The 16,620-nt window shown below is 34.7% G+C and overlaps 1 protein-coding gene across 1 annotated transcript; it reads left to right on the top strand.

Moving 5' to 3' along the window:
• The first annotated feature begins 1,022 nt into the window (after nucleotides 1-1,022).
• On the top strand, nucleotides 1,023-15,822 carry LOC111504473 (uncharacterized). The gene is made up of 8 exons (XM_074179574.1): nucleotides 1,023-1,181; nucleotides 3,939-4,079; nucleotides 9,303-9,429; nucleotides 9,486-9,640; nucleotides 9,738-9,944; nucleotides 10,001-10,151; nucleotides 13,873-14,042; nucleotides 15,652-15,822. Exons 1-8 carry the CDS (start codon nucleotides 1,076-1,078, stop codon nucleotides 15,768-15,770), a joined length of 1,176 nt encoding a protein of 391 aa, XP_074035675.1. The 5' UTR covers nucleotides 1,023-1,075; the 3' UTR covers nucleotides 15,771-15,822.
• Nucleotides 15,823-16,620: the final 798 nt, after the last annotated feature.

Here is a 16,620-nt window from a genome sequence, read left to right as displayed (position 1 = left end):
GTCCACTAATTGTTTCATTTTTAATTTTTATATCATACCCACTTGATAAAATATCTCTTTGTATTTATATCCTGGACCTGGATGTCACGCAGGTAGCTATAGCTGCCTACGTGGTCATGTTAAATGTAGCCTGGGAATTGTAGGTCTTCTAACTGGAACCACAAATGTGCGGTTGGCTCCTGTTGTTGACTACGTGCATATGTGTTGTTTTCTGCTTTCGGCAAACAAGTGTTGCTCATCTTTACACTTGGCTGCACCGCGCTGATAAGGCCAATAGCCAGAAACACGTGTCCGCGGTTTGCCCCACTTTTGGAGTGTTGTGTCCACTATTTAGTAAACGACGAAAGTTTATAACGGAGGCTGGAGGCTATGGGAGGCTTAGAGCCTTTATACACACTAGTAAGGATCATAATCCAATAACGCCACATGAAAACGAATTCAAATGAAAGAAATCCGAAATGAAGTGAATGAGAAAGTATTTTATAATTCATTGTACTAACTATGTTTATTTTGTTCTTTTTTTATTGTAGAATTTTTAAATAAGTAGCTGATGATGAAACTATATGGGTTCGAAACATGTACTGATTGATGGTTTTACCGTTCCAACATCTGAGGGTGATAATACATTGTGGAGACGACTTTGAGCTTTTACGCTTCGCAAATCTACAGATATAATGGACTTCTACCACAGAAAAATCGAGTTTAACGAACCTTGTATTCAAAATACTGTGTCCTTTGAAACCAAAAAATATTCACACCACAACAAAAGAACTTTCTACTTTTGTTCTGGTGTGAAAGGAGTATTAACATTTCAAGCCACGGATCCTTTTCCACTAATAAAATAGTTGTAGCTCCTGATCTTCACACCGACCGGTCCTGGATTTTGTTTGATTTCAAACAAAAATATTGACTGAACCATTAAAAATGCCGTTATCTCCTATTGAGAATCTATCAGTCCGCAGGGCACGGCTAAAAAAGGAATTCTGTTATGTACACAGTGGCCAGGAAGAGGGCATATATAGGACCACACTTGTCTGGTAAGATTATTGTTGTACAGAGTGTGGAAGTATAGAAAATGTACTTCGTTTTGTGTCTCATCCTGTTCATAAACAGTGCACGCGCGGGGTTTTTTGACTTCACGGAAGTAGATGATCCCTTGTCTTCTCTGTGGCAGAACGAAAGTAAGCATTTTCATTGTTTGATCGGTATATACAGTGTGACCGGTCCGCATTCATTATAAGCTTCAACAAAATTTGGCCTTGGTATCGGTTTCTGTTTCGAACGAGATATAAAAGATATACAGGGCCTTTCATGATGAGCGTTAATTAGCCGTTTCTGGCAAACTATTCAACGGATCAACCTGAAAATTCCACAGTATGCATAAGTCAATATGACCTACACGCCTAAAATATTTTAGACGAAACAGCGTTGTCGCTTCTACTATAAAGTAGCGGCTTCTTTGATTTTTCAAATGGAACACCCCGTATATAATATCATATTATGATTCATTATCACTTTGTTAACAAATTCATATACTATTTCCCTATACCTATCTATTACCGTTTAGAAGATATAAATTAATTTCGATATTTTTTTTTACCAAACATGAACTTTTATAAATGCTGATAATCTTGAACTCTCTTGCACTAAAACGATCAAATTTGAAATGGAGTGGAGTGATACTATGAGGATCTTCATTCCGAGTCATATTTTCATATGCCTCATACAGGGTCTTCAAAAAATGCAGATACTTTGATCTCATGAAAAAATGAGTGGAACTCAATTTTTTAAATGAAACACCCTGTATATTTCAACATTTTTGAGCTCTACATCCAATTTTAGATTAACTTTGTTCAGATAATACTATTTCTATTTTGAACCGTTTTCGAGATAAACTGTTTCAAACGGAAATTGACATGGTTTCCTTGTTCATCAATCATTTTTGTAAAACAGATTTCGTTTGATGTTTCTCAATTAGTCACAGATAATACAATGAAAAGATAATTATTAAAATACTCCTCGACCATCGAATGAAACTTCTCTTCAAACAATAGTTTTATTAACGCTGAAACACGAACTGAAAATAATAAACCCATAAATTAATGAGTTAATTTAATCGTCAGTGTATTTCAGAATATGTTCAAACACATCTCCACCTCTACTTAAACAAACATGTAATCTCTTCAAAAGATTGTCATGTGTAGCGCTTCTGATCAAGTCTGGAGTCAAACTATTGAAAGCAGTTGTAACTCTCGATTTCATATCTTCCATTGTTGTTATTGGAGTAGAGTAAACCATATTTTTAATGAAACCCCACACGAAATAATCTAATGGATTGCCATCTGGTGTTCTAGGAGGCCAACGAAAAGGTCCATTATCACCAATCCATCGGTCTTCGAAGATTTCGGTTAAAGCTTCGCTGACTGAACGTGAATTATGGGGTGGAGCACCATCCATTTGGTACCATACACGTTCTCTTCCTAGTCTATTATTTAAAATCATTTGAATTCCATTCTTCAGTAAATCTTCATATTTTGATGCATTCAAATTATCATCATAAAACTCGATATAAAAAATTGACTCATTCTTTATGGCACAAAATACATTGAATTGCCATCTTTCTTGAAAACCCCTTTGGCGGACAACATGGGGATTTTCTGGCGGCCAATAATGACTGTTGTGTCTATTGAAAACTTCATTTTTTGTGAACTTGGCCTCATCTGTCCATATGATATTGTCAAGGAAATGTTCATCCTCTTGAGTCTTGACAAGTAACCATTCAAAGAATTCCACTCTACGAGGTAAATCAGTCTCTTTCAAATGTTGGACACAGTAGAACTTATAGGGATGCCATTTATGCTTATTAATAATTCGACAAATTGTCACGTAGGGTATACCTATCTCCCTTTCAGCCTCGTGCAGAGAAGCATTTGGAAATGCATGAAAGTATGCCAAAACTGTTATACCATTGTCATCATCATCCACTTTAGTCTTCTTACGAATGATTTTTGGACGGAAGGTTCCATTCAACCTACAGTTTTTTAGTAGTCGATTTATCACATTATTATTCGGCTTCGGAAGTTGTGGATATCTTTCATGAAATACTCGGCATGTTCTACTTGCACACACCATAAATTATTAATAAATTCAAGAAATCTTCATCAATGTAACCTAATCTTGACATTATTCTATTATAATTGGTAGCTATCACAATCAGTCAAAACCACCAACGGAAGTCTGACGTTAAATAATTGGTTTATTTATTTTTCCAAAGCACACCATTAAAAAATATTAATGTGTACTGTTGTACGTTAGAGACCAATTTGACTGATCTGAGACAGTTAAGAAACTGGATCAAAAAGAAATATTACTTAGTATAAATAAAATGTTGAATATCCAAAATAAGTGATAAATTCAAAAAAACGAGCAAGAAAACCACGTCAGTTTCCATTTGAAACAGTTTATCTCGAAAACGGTTCAAAATAGAAATAGTATTATCTGAACAAAGTTAATCTAAAATTGGGTGTAGAGCTCAAAAATGTTGAAATATACAGGGTGTTCCATTTGAAATAATTGAGTTCCACTCAAATTTGACCGTTTTAGTGTAACGAAATTTCGCAAATCAACATCGAACAGCCGTCTTGGAGTATTGAGCTGAAAAGAATGATAATAGTACTCCACCTAATTCAAAACGTAGGTAAGAATCGTATTCAGTTTGTGCTTCTGAAATGAACAGATTATTGAATCTAGATTTTTTCTTTCGAGAACCGTACCCACAGATCCAAAATGATTTGAGAAAACTCGAGAATCCATTTCAGAAGTATTCCTGAACAACTTCCATGAAATTTGTTCTTCATGAAGCTGAAACTCTCTATTAAGAAACAAGTTTGAAGCAAAAATAAGAGCGAAACTCTTGTTGAAATGATTCTTTATTGCAGAACTCGAGAAAAAACTTTCGGAATGTAGAGTTTTGACGAAAAGCGGCATCAAATATGGTTCGTGCGTACCGTACAGTAGTTGTATGCTCTCAGGGGGATCTTCCAATGGTTTCTGTGGTTTACTCCAGACCTGCTGTATATGTAAGTACATATGTTTCATATTGAATTCAAATCTCAACCAAACTGATTTTCTTATTTTCCATAACAACTATTATTGCTCTAGAACCAATAATATTTTCATCCCAATTCCAAATCACCTCTAGATCCTCATTTGCAACCTCCTGCTGCTGGTGAAGATATACCTCCTGGAATGACGAGACAACTGTGCTGTCGTCAGCAAAGCAATACATTGCATTCTTGTTTTTTTCAATAGGTCGTTGATATACAATCATTTCACCATAGACTTTTCCTTTCTCTCTTTTTCTCTCAACATTCTTTAACTCACCCTCATTTGCTTTCATTATAGTTTGTTAAAAAAAACTGAATACTCTGTGCCTCCCCAACTATAGTCTATTTCAAAAGAGTGTAGAGTAATAAATCATGAAGTGTCATAAAATTTGCCTGAATTTCGTTGTCGTGGTTCTTGTAAACTTATTTAATATGCAATTTGGGTTCATATACTTGAGCATGATTTCTCAAAAAAGGGTTAACACTTAGTTCCGAGGTGCCATGTCATTATAATAATCCCTTTTTGACCCTGCCCACCAATCATGCAATACCTATCAAACCCAGGTAATTAAGAAAAAGGGTTTAAATATATTGTAATGGTGTCTTAAACATTCGAGTTATAATAGTAATTGTTACTACACCAATTAAACGTACAGTGATATTGTGATATAGAAATAGTGAAAAAGTTATAAAATGGGGACATTTACTCCAAAGAAAAGAAGTGTAAAAAATTCTCCGCTATCTGTTTGCGAAAAAGTTATAATTTTAAATGTATATGATTGCATAAAACACGATCACCCTAGTTTGTCTGTGCAAGAAAGTGTTGAGCGATGTGCCCGAATGACTGGAATTGGACAGTCCACGATTTTTAAATTATTGCGAGAAAGAAAGATATCAGGCCAGGTAAGTCCATGCAAGAGAAAATCAGGAAGACCAATAAAAATCTTAGATGAAGACACCAAATGTGACATTCGAAGAAAAGTTCATTCGTTTTATTTTAAAAAGGAAATACCCACTCTTGAAAAAATATTTATCGAGATAAGCCAAGATAACGATATTTCTTTGATATCCAGAAAACTTTTATGGAAAACTTTAAAAAGTATGAATTTTGCCTGGGAAAAGCACAATCGAAAGGCACTATTACTGGAAAGTGATGAAATTGTTTGCTGGAGACGAAAATATTTGACAACTATAAAGCAGTACCGCAGAGAGCAAAAGAAAATTTTTTATCTTGATGAGACGTGGATAAACGAAGGTTATATAGTCAAAAAAATGTGGCAAGATAAAAATATAACAAGTTCTCGCCAAGCTTTCATAGAAGGCCTTTCGACGGGTATTAAAGTGCCTTCGTGAAAAGGGAAGAGGCTTATAATTGCTCACATTGGAAGCGAAGACGGATTTTTAAAAGAAGGTTTGTTAAGCTTTGAGTCGTGCCGGACGGGAGATTATCATGAGGACATGAATTCGGATGTCTTCGAAGACTACTTCGGGGAAATGTTAAAATTTCTTTCAGCTGATTCGGTCGTGGTTATGGATAATGCAAGCTACCATTCAAGGCGCTTAGAGAAGGTACCAACTTCAGCTTGGAGAAAGCAAGAAATTATTAACTGGCTGTCAAATAAAGGTATTCAGTTTGAGACGAATTCAGTAAAGAAGGAACTAATAGCCATAGTAAAACAACATAAATCTCGCTTCATGAAATATGCCGTAGAAGATGTAGCAGAAAAGTATAAAGTAACTGTGCTGCGCCTACCGCCATATCATTGCGAATTAAATCCTATAGAACTTATATGGGCACAAGTTAAAGGATATGTTGCAAGGCACAATACCACATTTAAAATGAAAGATGTCAAGGTATTGTTTGATCAAGCCATTATGGAAATCACATCAGAAAACTGGCAAAAAGCAATCCAGCATGTTTTAAAAGAGGAAGATAAAATGTGGGAACTGGACAACTTGGTCGATCAGGTGGTTGACCCTATAATTATAACACCAGGGGATAATGACAGTTCTTCGGATGAAGACTATACTGATGTAGAATAATTTAATTGAATTGTAAATATACTGTAGCGGGATAAGCAATCTGGACAGAGACCAGTGTATCAGTGACAGTGACACTTTTGCTTAGGTTAGGGTTTAGAATTAAGGGTAGTCTGAATAATTATTTTCTCGGAAGGTTCTCGAAAATTGTACCTAGCAATCTCTAGAACATTCAATTAGGGTATAAATAGAGTGTTGTTAAACGTTAAGGGAGGTTCACAGTTTTAGTATTGTTCAAGTGTCAAATTGTAATAACGTATCCAGTAAAGTTCTTGTCGTTTTTGTGAATAAATTGATTTAAAGTCCCCACAAGTGTTTCAATACGTAAAGTTCGTTCGTGTGTGTTTGTGAGTATTTCCCGATTTCGGTTCGTATATATTTTATTGTTACATTTTATATTTTTTTAATAACACTGTTCTGCTGTATTAAATTTTTATTTCCTTTGATATAATTTTTATGAATGCATATTCTTTTGGCAATTATCCCACTAGCGCGCCTCTGGCTCAGTATTTATCCGTCGATAACAATGGACAAATCCCTTAAAACAGGGTGATACCTACCTGCTCTTTATGAAACGACATAATTTTGCAATGCGGACTAGGGAAGTGACAGAATTTATTGACGGATCACCCTGTAGCGCTTTTGAATACTTAATGAGATTTTATTACTCTACACTCTTTTGAAATAGACTATAGCAATTTCGTATTTTATAATAGTTGCGGAAACGTGTCGGTGAAACAAATTATAAAACTACATTTCTCTCAGAAATGTTTTCAATGTGTTCATAAAACTGCTATAAATAGGAAATTGGCACCGTTTCATAAAACATTACAGTTATTATCAATATTTTGTAAGGCCTTTTACAAACACTACAAAACAGTTTTATAAACATTTTGGCAGAAACTATAAAATTTGTCTAACACTCTTAAAAAGTAGTTTTGTAAAGACTTCCCTAACTGCACTTTTGCAACATATTCAAGCAATACCTATAAAATAATCAGAAGACAGTTTTATAAGAGTTTTTTAGTACATGTATTGGACACTAGGAAAATATAATTGATATGTCACCAACTGAAAACTAAGAAATAGAAAGGTTGAAACCATTTTGAAATTTCACTTTTGCACTCATAAGACATTGTTTGTGTTTCGAAAATTGATATTTTTACTGCAAATGAAATTTAATTGACAAATATATAGCCTATTATTAGCAAAATTTAAGCGCGCCGCTCATTTACAAATGTTTTCGGTAAAATTATTAATTCTACAAAAATTCACTCTGTCGACGTATTAATTTTCTATTCACAAACTTAACACACCTTATTCTGAATAATATAATGTTATAATGTTATATAATGTTATAATATTTACGTACTTTTCAGCTGTAAATATCACTATATGTGCGGTATTTCATATTTTCAACTCATCTAATTTCAGTATCCCAGATCGCTATAATTTAAAATGGCGTCGTTCTATAAAATAAATTGGTGTCAGTAGCAAGCATTTCAACGTATTTTAGCTACTATGTTACCCCTATAAAACTGTTAAGAAACACTTAGTTCTGGGAGTGATGGTATTGCGGCAGAGTCGGACTACTTTTAAAGCTGTGTTTCTACAAAAGTGCTTGTATGAATGAAGGATTTCTCACACACAGTTTGGATTAATATTATCTGTCGGGATGTTTTGGCTAAGAAGTTTCTTTCATCGATTATAAAGGCTAAACGACGGGTTTTAATCATTATAATAACCTTTTCCTGTTTTTCGCAAAAAAATTGAAGCACTAGGTTGGGTGGGATAGTTTTAAGTGTTTCTTCAGTATTTCCAATATACAGGGTGACTCAAAGCTCCCAGAAAGTTTTTTTATGGAACACAAAGTCATTTCTTCGTCTATTTGAAGCACCTCGAACTGAATCTAAAACTATTATATACCCACCAATAAATGTTCAAAATGGCCGCCATTGAGTTATTATTTATTTTCATTTATATATTCGGTATACAAACAGAAAAATCCACTACAGTATCCACACATTGGAATTATTATCAAATTAAAAGTATAACATATATATACACATATATATGCATATCATAGTGTCTAAAATAAAGGATGAATTAAAAATATTGAATTTACTCATGGGGTACCTATACTCAATAAAAATCAAATATTTAGAAGTTGCTGAAGAACTAATTTCCACCACGATATCGAAGGTGTCCCACTTCTGTTTAAAATCTGTCTAAAATCTGTATTTCCGTTAATCAGCTGTCGCCCCCATACGAACGTCAACTCTCAGAAGTTGACAAACTTGTGCGAGCTAAGGACTAACGAGGTCTTACCTTTTAACGTGTGATTCCTAACACGGTTGCAGAATCATTCCAGCTTCAACCAGATAAATTCTCTTGAGAAAAATATGTGGTCGAAGCGGGAATCGAACACACGACCTTCCGATCACAACTAAATATATTCAAAAATATTCTTACAAAAATATTCTTACTAAACATAACTAAAATTTTGAAGAATTTTTCAAAGCTGTGATTAGGAATCGATATCAGCTGGTTGTTCTTAAATGCTGCATTTTATTCTTGGTGGGAGCATATATATTAGCAAAAGCAATTTAATTTTATAACAGTTATATTAGTGTTTTTGAATTGTAGTTAATATACCATACTATAAAATAGTTGAAAAATTATCATTTAAGTGACAATATGGTAATGAAAATAAAATAGTATCTGAAAGCATTCCAATGAAATAATTTCATTAAAGCTACAGGAAACAGTTATAAAATAGAATTGAAATAGTTTTATAACTATCATAAAAATCTCGCTGAAAAGTATTATAAAACTGCTACATAACAATTTACTTTTATAGGAAAATAAGTTTCTTAAGTTAGTTGCAAAAACGTTTATGTGATAATTTCCTGACTATTTTATAATGGTTTTTCGATTTTATTTCATAAACGTTTCTATGACAAATTTATGAAACACTTTTATTGCCTACAACTGTATTGTGTTCACCGATCATCTAATACAATCAATTAGCATTTTCGAAGTAATTATAAAATACTAATAAAATGAAACTGTTGCAACACCATGGAATTATAAAAACAACTTTGCTGGTTGGGTCGTCATGATGTCTGTTACCATGAGATGTATTTTTTTACCCAGATGAAAACACTTGTGGAAAAACTACCGATGCGAAAGTAGCGTATTTCGAAGCAAGCGATCTGACCAATGGAGTAACCAATTGCAACTACGTTATAAAGTTACGAAACCCCAACATATGCCAGATAAGGTGAGTTCTTGCAAATCCACACCTACAATAAAAATTCAAAAACCAAAAATTTCCAGATTGGACTTCGTGAAATTCAACCTAGCCCCCGCTACTCTCGTCTTACCCCAATATGCTACTGACAAAGTGTACAAATGCAACAACGACAGAATGAGAATCCTCCCCAATTTCTACAACATTCCCGATCTTTGCGGAAACAACGACAAACAACACGGTGAGACTGAAAATGAAACTGATTGTCATAAGGATATACTGCAAGGTTACCTTGTGGGGCTCCAATTTTTTGTATGCATATTCCATCTTTGTTGCAGTCTACATCCATGTCAACCAATCGGACGGGGTTACGAAGGGCGTTCAGCTGGAGTTAACGTTGTCTGATAGAAATTATAACCCAACTCTCTTTGCACCTTCATGGAAAATAAAAATAACGCAGTTGCAGTGTCCTGGAGAAGATACCAGAAAGCAGTTGATAAAACCGGACTACTCCAAAGACATTATAGAAGACTATCCACTTTTAGGTATTGAAACTAAAAAACAAAGAGTTTTTTTGTGGTTATTTAATATTTCGTTGCAGCTCCTTTGGGTGCAATACAGTATTTCACGGAAAAAAGTGGTTACTTCAAGTCCTTTGGATTCGATGGTTCTGTGACCAACCAAATCAGTTACACTTACGAGCAATCCTATGCCATCGGCTTTAAACGAGAAATCAATGTATGTGGAATAAAGTAAGTGAAATGGCAAACTGCTATAATATACGGCGTGACTCACGGTCGATGGTAGGTTAGACGTTTCTGGAAAACGCAAAGCATGATTTTTCTGAAAATTTCACATTCACAAGCATTGCGGCGTTGCCACTTCTGTCAAAAAGTCCTAGCAATTATATTTTTTCAAATGGAACACCCCGTATATTAATACATTTTTGGAATCGCTTTAGTATTTTAATACTTTTTTGTTGATGATGTCCTATACCTATCTCTATCTGTTTTCGAGATAAAAAATAAATTGTGCTAAATATGGTCCAAAACATAGCCTTAATTGAAATTAAGTACATCAGTACTCTCAATTCATGAGAAGTTGATATTTTGATGATAGTTTGGACAAACTCGAAATATTCAAATAACACCAAGAAATCGACCCCATATCATACAGGGCGTGCTAAAATTACTATTATTTCCATTGCGCATAAGTGGAAAGTTCATTTTTTCAAATGAAACCCCCTGTATATTACTCGGTAAATTGAAAGATGGTGAAAAATGCTTCAAGATGATATACATGTCCCTATACCTGAATCATCAAGTTTTCTTAATAAAGCCGTTTTTGTGGAAAAATAGTTATTCACGTTTTACCTACAAGTGTTGAAAGTGGCATTTTATTTTGTGAGTGGGGATTATCACAAAACGAGCGTCAGCAAGTGGAGCAAACTCACGAGCAAAATAAAATCACTTTAAACAAATGTATCATACAATTTTTTTTGTATAACGTTACTGCTGATAATACAAAAATTATAGGGTCCATGGGATTTGAACACACGATCTTTGGATCACAAGGCATATGTTACAACTACATACGCCAACCCACGTTATTTTGAGGAGGATTATTGGTTAGTCATGAAGGACTTTCTACAGTTGGACTGAATACTACTTCGTCATCGTCAGTAACTTCACAGGGATTTAATATTACCAATAGCACGAACTGCATGTGTGAACTTTTCTAAATGATTTTTTGGTAGGTGTTCTGATTGAAGTGTTTCTATCAAAGAGATTTTCAATAACAGTTGTACAAAAAATAATTTTTAAAGAATTTGATTTCTAGGTAGCCGGTGGAAATATCAAGCTTATGACAGTTTGGTGACTTTTATAAGAAATTGATAAATGGCTATTGACGGTGTTTCAAAAAATCGCCAAAAATGAATGCAAATATTGATTATTCAAACGAAGTTCTTATGAAATTATTTATTATACACGGACAGTGTGATCAAATCATTGCCAGAACTTGTAGAAAATTCAACCAAATGTATCCTGAATTAACACCAATGAACGAGAGGAAGTTTGTAAGATTACAAAATAATTTCCTTAACTATGGCTTCACGTTAAAAGCGCCTTCAACATTACCAAAACCTGTTACTCCAAATGAGGACAATACTGTTAACATTTTGGCATATTTTTATGCATATCCAGAAGCTTCCATTCGCAGTGCAGAAAAAGATTTTAGGTGTATCACATGCTTCAGTACAACGAATTTTGAAAAATCACGGAATGCATCCGTATAAATTTACCAAAGTTCAAGCTCTAAAAGCAGAAGACTTCGAACGTAGAATGCATTTTTATGAATCCCTTTTGATTCATACACAGGAAGATCGAGAATTTTTGTCAAAAATAATTTGGAGCGACGAATCAAAATTTACGAGGGATGGTATTTTCAATAGAAGGAATAAACATTTTTGGGCTGATCATAATCCTCATGTTACAAAAGAAATGGGTTTTCAAGAAAAATTTGACCTGAATGTTTTCTGTATTCTGAAGAACAATAAAATTAGCTTTTTTATTTATGAAGACACACTGAATGCAGAGAGATATCTCCAAATATTAGGGACGACTGTAACCGATTTTCTTGAAAATTTGCCTTTAGAGGAATATAGGAATTCGTGGTTTCAACTGGACGCAGCGCCAGCTCATTCCACCCAGGAAGTTTCCAGGAAACTTGACGAACTCTTCGACGATCGTTGGTTTAGGCGTTTAGGGCCGTGGAATTGGCCACCGAGATCACCCGATCTCACGCCACTTGACTTTTTTTTATGGAGTGCTTCAAAAGAAAAAGTATACAGTACTCCAGTGCCTACCGAAGAAAAATTGCGACGGCGAATAGTGCGGAGTATTGAAAATCTGGATCCCCAGGAAATTGAAAAAGCAACCACAAGTCGCGTACAAAAAAACGTTTTGAAGTGTTTAGAATGTAATGGAAAACATTTTCAGCATTTATTGTGAAAATGTGATATTTTGTTTACAATTTTGTTATTTTTAATCATACTATTCTGTTATTGTCTGTACTTTCACATGTTTTAGCCCACAAAATTCTACTTTTTACCTAGAAATGACTGATTTTTCGTACAGTTGTTCCCTGGAAACTTTGGGCCATAGTTAAGGAACTTATTTTGTAACCTTACAAACTTCCTCTCGTTCATTTTTTACACGTTCTGGCAATGATTTGATCACTTTGTTCATGTGTATAATAAATAATTTCATAAGAACTTCGTTTGAATAATTGATATTTGCATTCATTTTGGAAAATGATTCGAAACACCGTCGATAACTCTTTGTAAATTACTTATAAAAGTAACCGAACTGCTATAAGCTTCATAATTCCACTGCTACCTAAATCCAAATTCTAAAAAAAAATAATGTTTCTAGAAGAAGCGACTTTATTGAGAAAACTTGACGATTTAGGTATAGGGACATGATATATCATCTTGAAGCATTTTTCACCATCTTTCAATTTACCGAGTAATATACAGGGGGTTTCATTTGAAAAAATGAATTATCGACTACTTTTATGCACAATGGAAATAATAGTAATTTTAGCACGCCCTGTATGATATGGAGTCGATTTCTTGGTGTTATTTGAATATTTCGAGTTTGTCCAAAATATCATCAAAATATCAACTTTTCATGAATTGAGAGTACTGATGTACTTAATTTCAATTAGGGCTATGTTTTGGACCATATTTAGCACAATTTATTTTTTATCTCGAAAACAGATAGAGATAGGTATAGGACATCATTAAAAAAAAGTATTAAAATACCAGAGCGATTCCAAAAATGTATCAATATACGGGGTGTTCCATTTAAAAAAATAAAGTTGCTAGGACTTTGTCATGGAAGTGGAAACGCCGCAATGCTGAAAATATTTTAGATCGATAGAACAGGTAAGGAAATGTGAGATGTGAAATTTTCAGAAACATCATGCTTTGCGTTTTCCAGAAACGTCTAACCTACCATCGACCGTGAGTCACGCTGTATAGTTTCGTGAAACCTGTTTTTTTAATCTCATTTCGACACTTCATTTATTTGAAAGTTCTTTAGAGATTGAAGATAGGGAGGGTCTTAAAGAATTCAACGCCTGTTCTGTTATTCATATGCTGTTTCAACCTCAATAGGAAATATATTTCAGAAGTTACATTTTGTAGGCTAGATTTTAACCCCACAAAGATACTGTCAACAACTCCAAATGTATTGAATAGAAAATATTAAAAGGAAAACTTGAACAAAGTAGTTTTCAAAACCTCCATCAAGCATTATTATCTAGTATTAGCCAAGTAAATCGGAAAGTTTGGGAGTGAATACAAATTTAGAAGTCGAGATAACAGTTTTTCTGAGGTTCCAAACTTGAGCTATGTCTGGTCCTGCCATTTCACTAATTTAGATGATTGCTGATGGTTTTCTTTTGCAGGTTTACTCCAGAATATTTTTCTTTACCCTACGAAAATCCTACTGGATTTTACTCGGACAGAAACTGTAAACACTACCTTTACGTACCAGAGTTGTACTTTGACAATCCCCTGTCAACATCCAACAGCTTGGTTGCTAAAGTTTGTCTGAATGAACCAGAAGTTTTCAGATGTAAGTATTAACATAATAAGGGAAATATTGAGGAATCAGGGTGACCGAAATTTTACTTTGAACGACTTTGTCCTGGGCATCTGATATTTTACAAACTGGACCGGTATTCATACTAGCTTTGCTGCTCATCATGACGAAAACAGATGACACCGAAGTCCAAACACAAAGCATTCATGATTCAATATTACATAGTGCTGTTTCGACCAGCCATGTGTTTCATCAGTGGCTAAATCTAACACCATTAGGGATGCTTTGCAGTGGAAGCTGGGAAGAAAATTCTCTTTTGGCGATGAATGTTGTGGCTCAGTTCTGCCATAGGTCTCTTTGAGGCAAAACTTTCATGTTAATTTCGACTAGAATTGCTTCTTGTTCCCTTCGGAACATGAAGAAGTAGAAATGCAACATTTTCAGCGGTTGCCATGCCGAAAATCCACGAATTACGTTTTGAACTGCTTGACAATCCACCTCACCCACCAGATCTATCCCCAAGTGGCTTCTTTTCGTTCCCTCGTCTAAAAATTGCGCTTGAACGACTGATATTTTCTTCGAATGAAGAGGCAATCACCTCGTGAACAATAATTTTGCAGAAAAAAACGACGAGTACTATTTGGACGGGTTACAAAAATGGAGGCATAGCTGGGAGAAAGCTGTAGAGTTGAAAGGAGGCTATGTCTGAAAATCTGAAAAAGCGTTTTGTATCTTTTTTAGAACGGAAACTTTTCAGACCTCTATTCATGTATTCAGTAAGCTATTGAGAAGGTTTTTACTGCCCTTTGCGGAATAGTTAAATTCCTGGACCAGCCCTATTTCAATTATGTGTACTTACTGTATTGATAAGGAAGATATCACTCAGTTGATCTTACTTTTCATGTACAGTAAAATTTTGTAACCTGCTCATTTTAATATGAGTCACTTGAACAAAATGATGCAAAGCCTATTTAATTTTATGGTGAAAATAATATAGAAGAAATGTGGTTAGGTAATGAATGACTATCGAGAAATAGTCGTAAAAACTCAAATAATACCATCTTTGCTGTGATTTATGGAAAAATATGCATCACAGTTTTTCTTCCTTATTCACAGGAATCGGGCAAATTTCTGATATGCAGTTGGTTAGTACTTCCACTAGATGGAGTAACATTTTTTATGTTCGCTCCAAGTTAAGAGGAGGAATGAAATACTCTGAAAGAATTTCGATTTTCAATTACGGAATATCATTGACTTTAGGTCAATGATGGCCACTATATTGCACTGATGAGTGGCTAAGCTGCCCGAAACCTGTCTTCAAGTGTGCCCGTTTCAAATTAAAGGTCAACTCTTTCAGTTGTATTGCCAATTGCATATGCAGGAAATTTTCTGTGAAGATTCCTGCACTGACGCCTGTCGGATATAATCCAACGCCCTTCGTGGTATTAGCCAGAGGAGTAGTTTTTTCTGATGAGCGTCAGTCCATTCAACCTACTGTGTAGGTATATCAGAGACTGGCTTGAACGTTTAAGGTTCATTTCTTTAGATTTGTTTCTGCCTGCCTTGAAGCATAGCCCACTGACTAATAAAGAAGATTCATCATTGTTATTACTGCTATTATGATTATTATTTTATTTTTTAGCATATGCCCCCGGCCCCCTCTACGTTCACTTCATCGCCAAAATGACAAACTTCACCACAGAAGAAGACAAAAAACAAGGATTCAACATAAAATACGAGCTGTTGAACAAATGTCCTTGACAAGTGATCTAGAGATAATTGTAGAGTTAGATGAATAAATCATATTTTATTATCCACCTAATTTGAATTCATACCTGTACAGGGAGAGGGAGCATTGCCAGGTTAATTTTGTTCTGTCCCAGATTCCCTACGCGAGGCATTGGCGGGGATAATTTTATTCTAAGAGGGACGATGGGAATTTCATGTCCAGTTTTTTCACAGCAATGAAGTGGGGAGTATCGATGTAATTACTTCTTCATTGTGGTGAACAACAACTGAAACTATACTTTCATAAACTACACAAGGAGTATTATAATGTGAGAATGAAAACATAACATATATTACAGCTTGAAAATAAAACACTTTTAAAGAACAGAAATCTTCTGTGGGATGTGTGAAACATTTTTGCTGATATTTTGATATTTGAAACTCAATACAGATCGATAGAGAATGTTGTACTTTCTACACTGATGCTGTTCACAATTTTTTGCCTCTTTTCAGCTCATAACTATAACATCGTTCATGCCAATTCTTCTCAACGAATTCAAATTGAAGCAAAGCGCTGCCAGCCGGAAAAATTAGGCAGGAATTTGAAAATGATAGTGTTGATGAACGCATTGTTTGACGTTGGTTTGCAAAATTTCGTTCCGGAGATTTTTGCCCCGAAAAGGTCGACCTACAGTAATCCAGGACGAGGTTTTGAGGACCCTGGTGGAGTCTGATCTATCACAAACGGTCAGTGGGGTGGCGGAATTACTAGGCGTCAGCTCCCATAAAGCTTTTGATGGTTTAAAAGGTATTGGAAAAGTCAAAACGATTCATGTTTATACCGGATCGTCACGTCCAAAAGTGAATCCTCTACGACAGCAGA

The sequence above is a fragment of the Leptinotarsa decemlineata genome, unplaced genomic scaffold (assembly GCF_025532065.1).
Source record: "Leptinotarsa decemlineata unplaced genomic scaffold, Ldec_3_MD MMD2_tig00026282_RagTag_RagTag, whole genome shotgun sequence".
Classification (NCBI taxonomy): Eukaryota; Metazoa; Arthropoda; class Insecta; order Coleoptera; family Chrysomelidae; genus Leptinotarsa; species Leptinotarsa decemlineata.
This window is presented reverse-complemented; position numbering and strand designations above follow the sequence as displayed.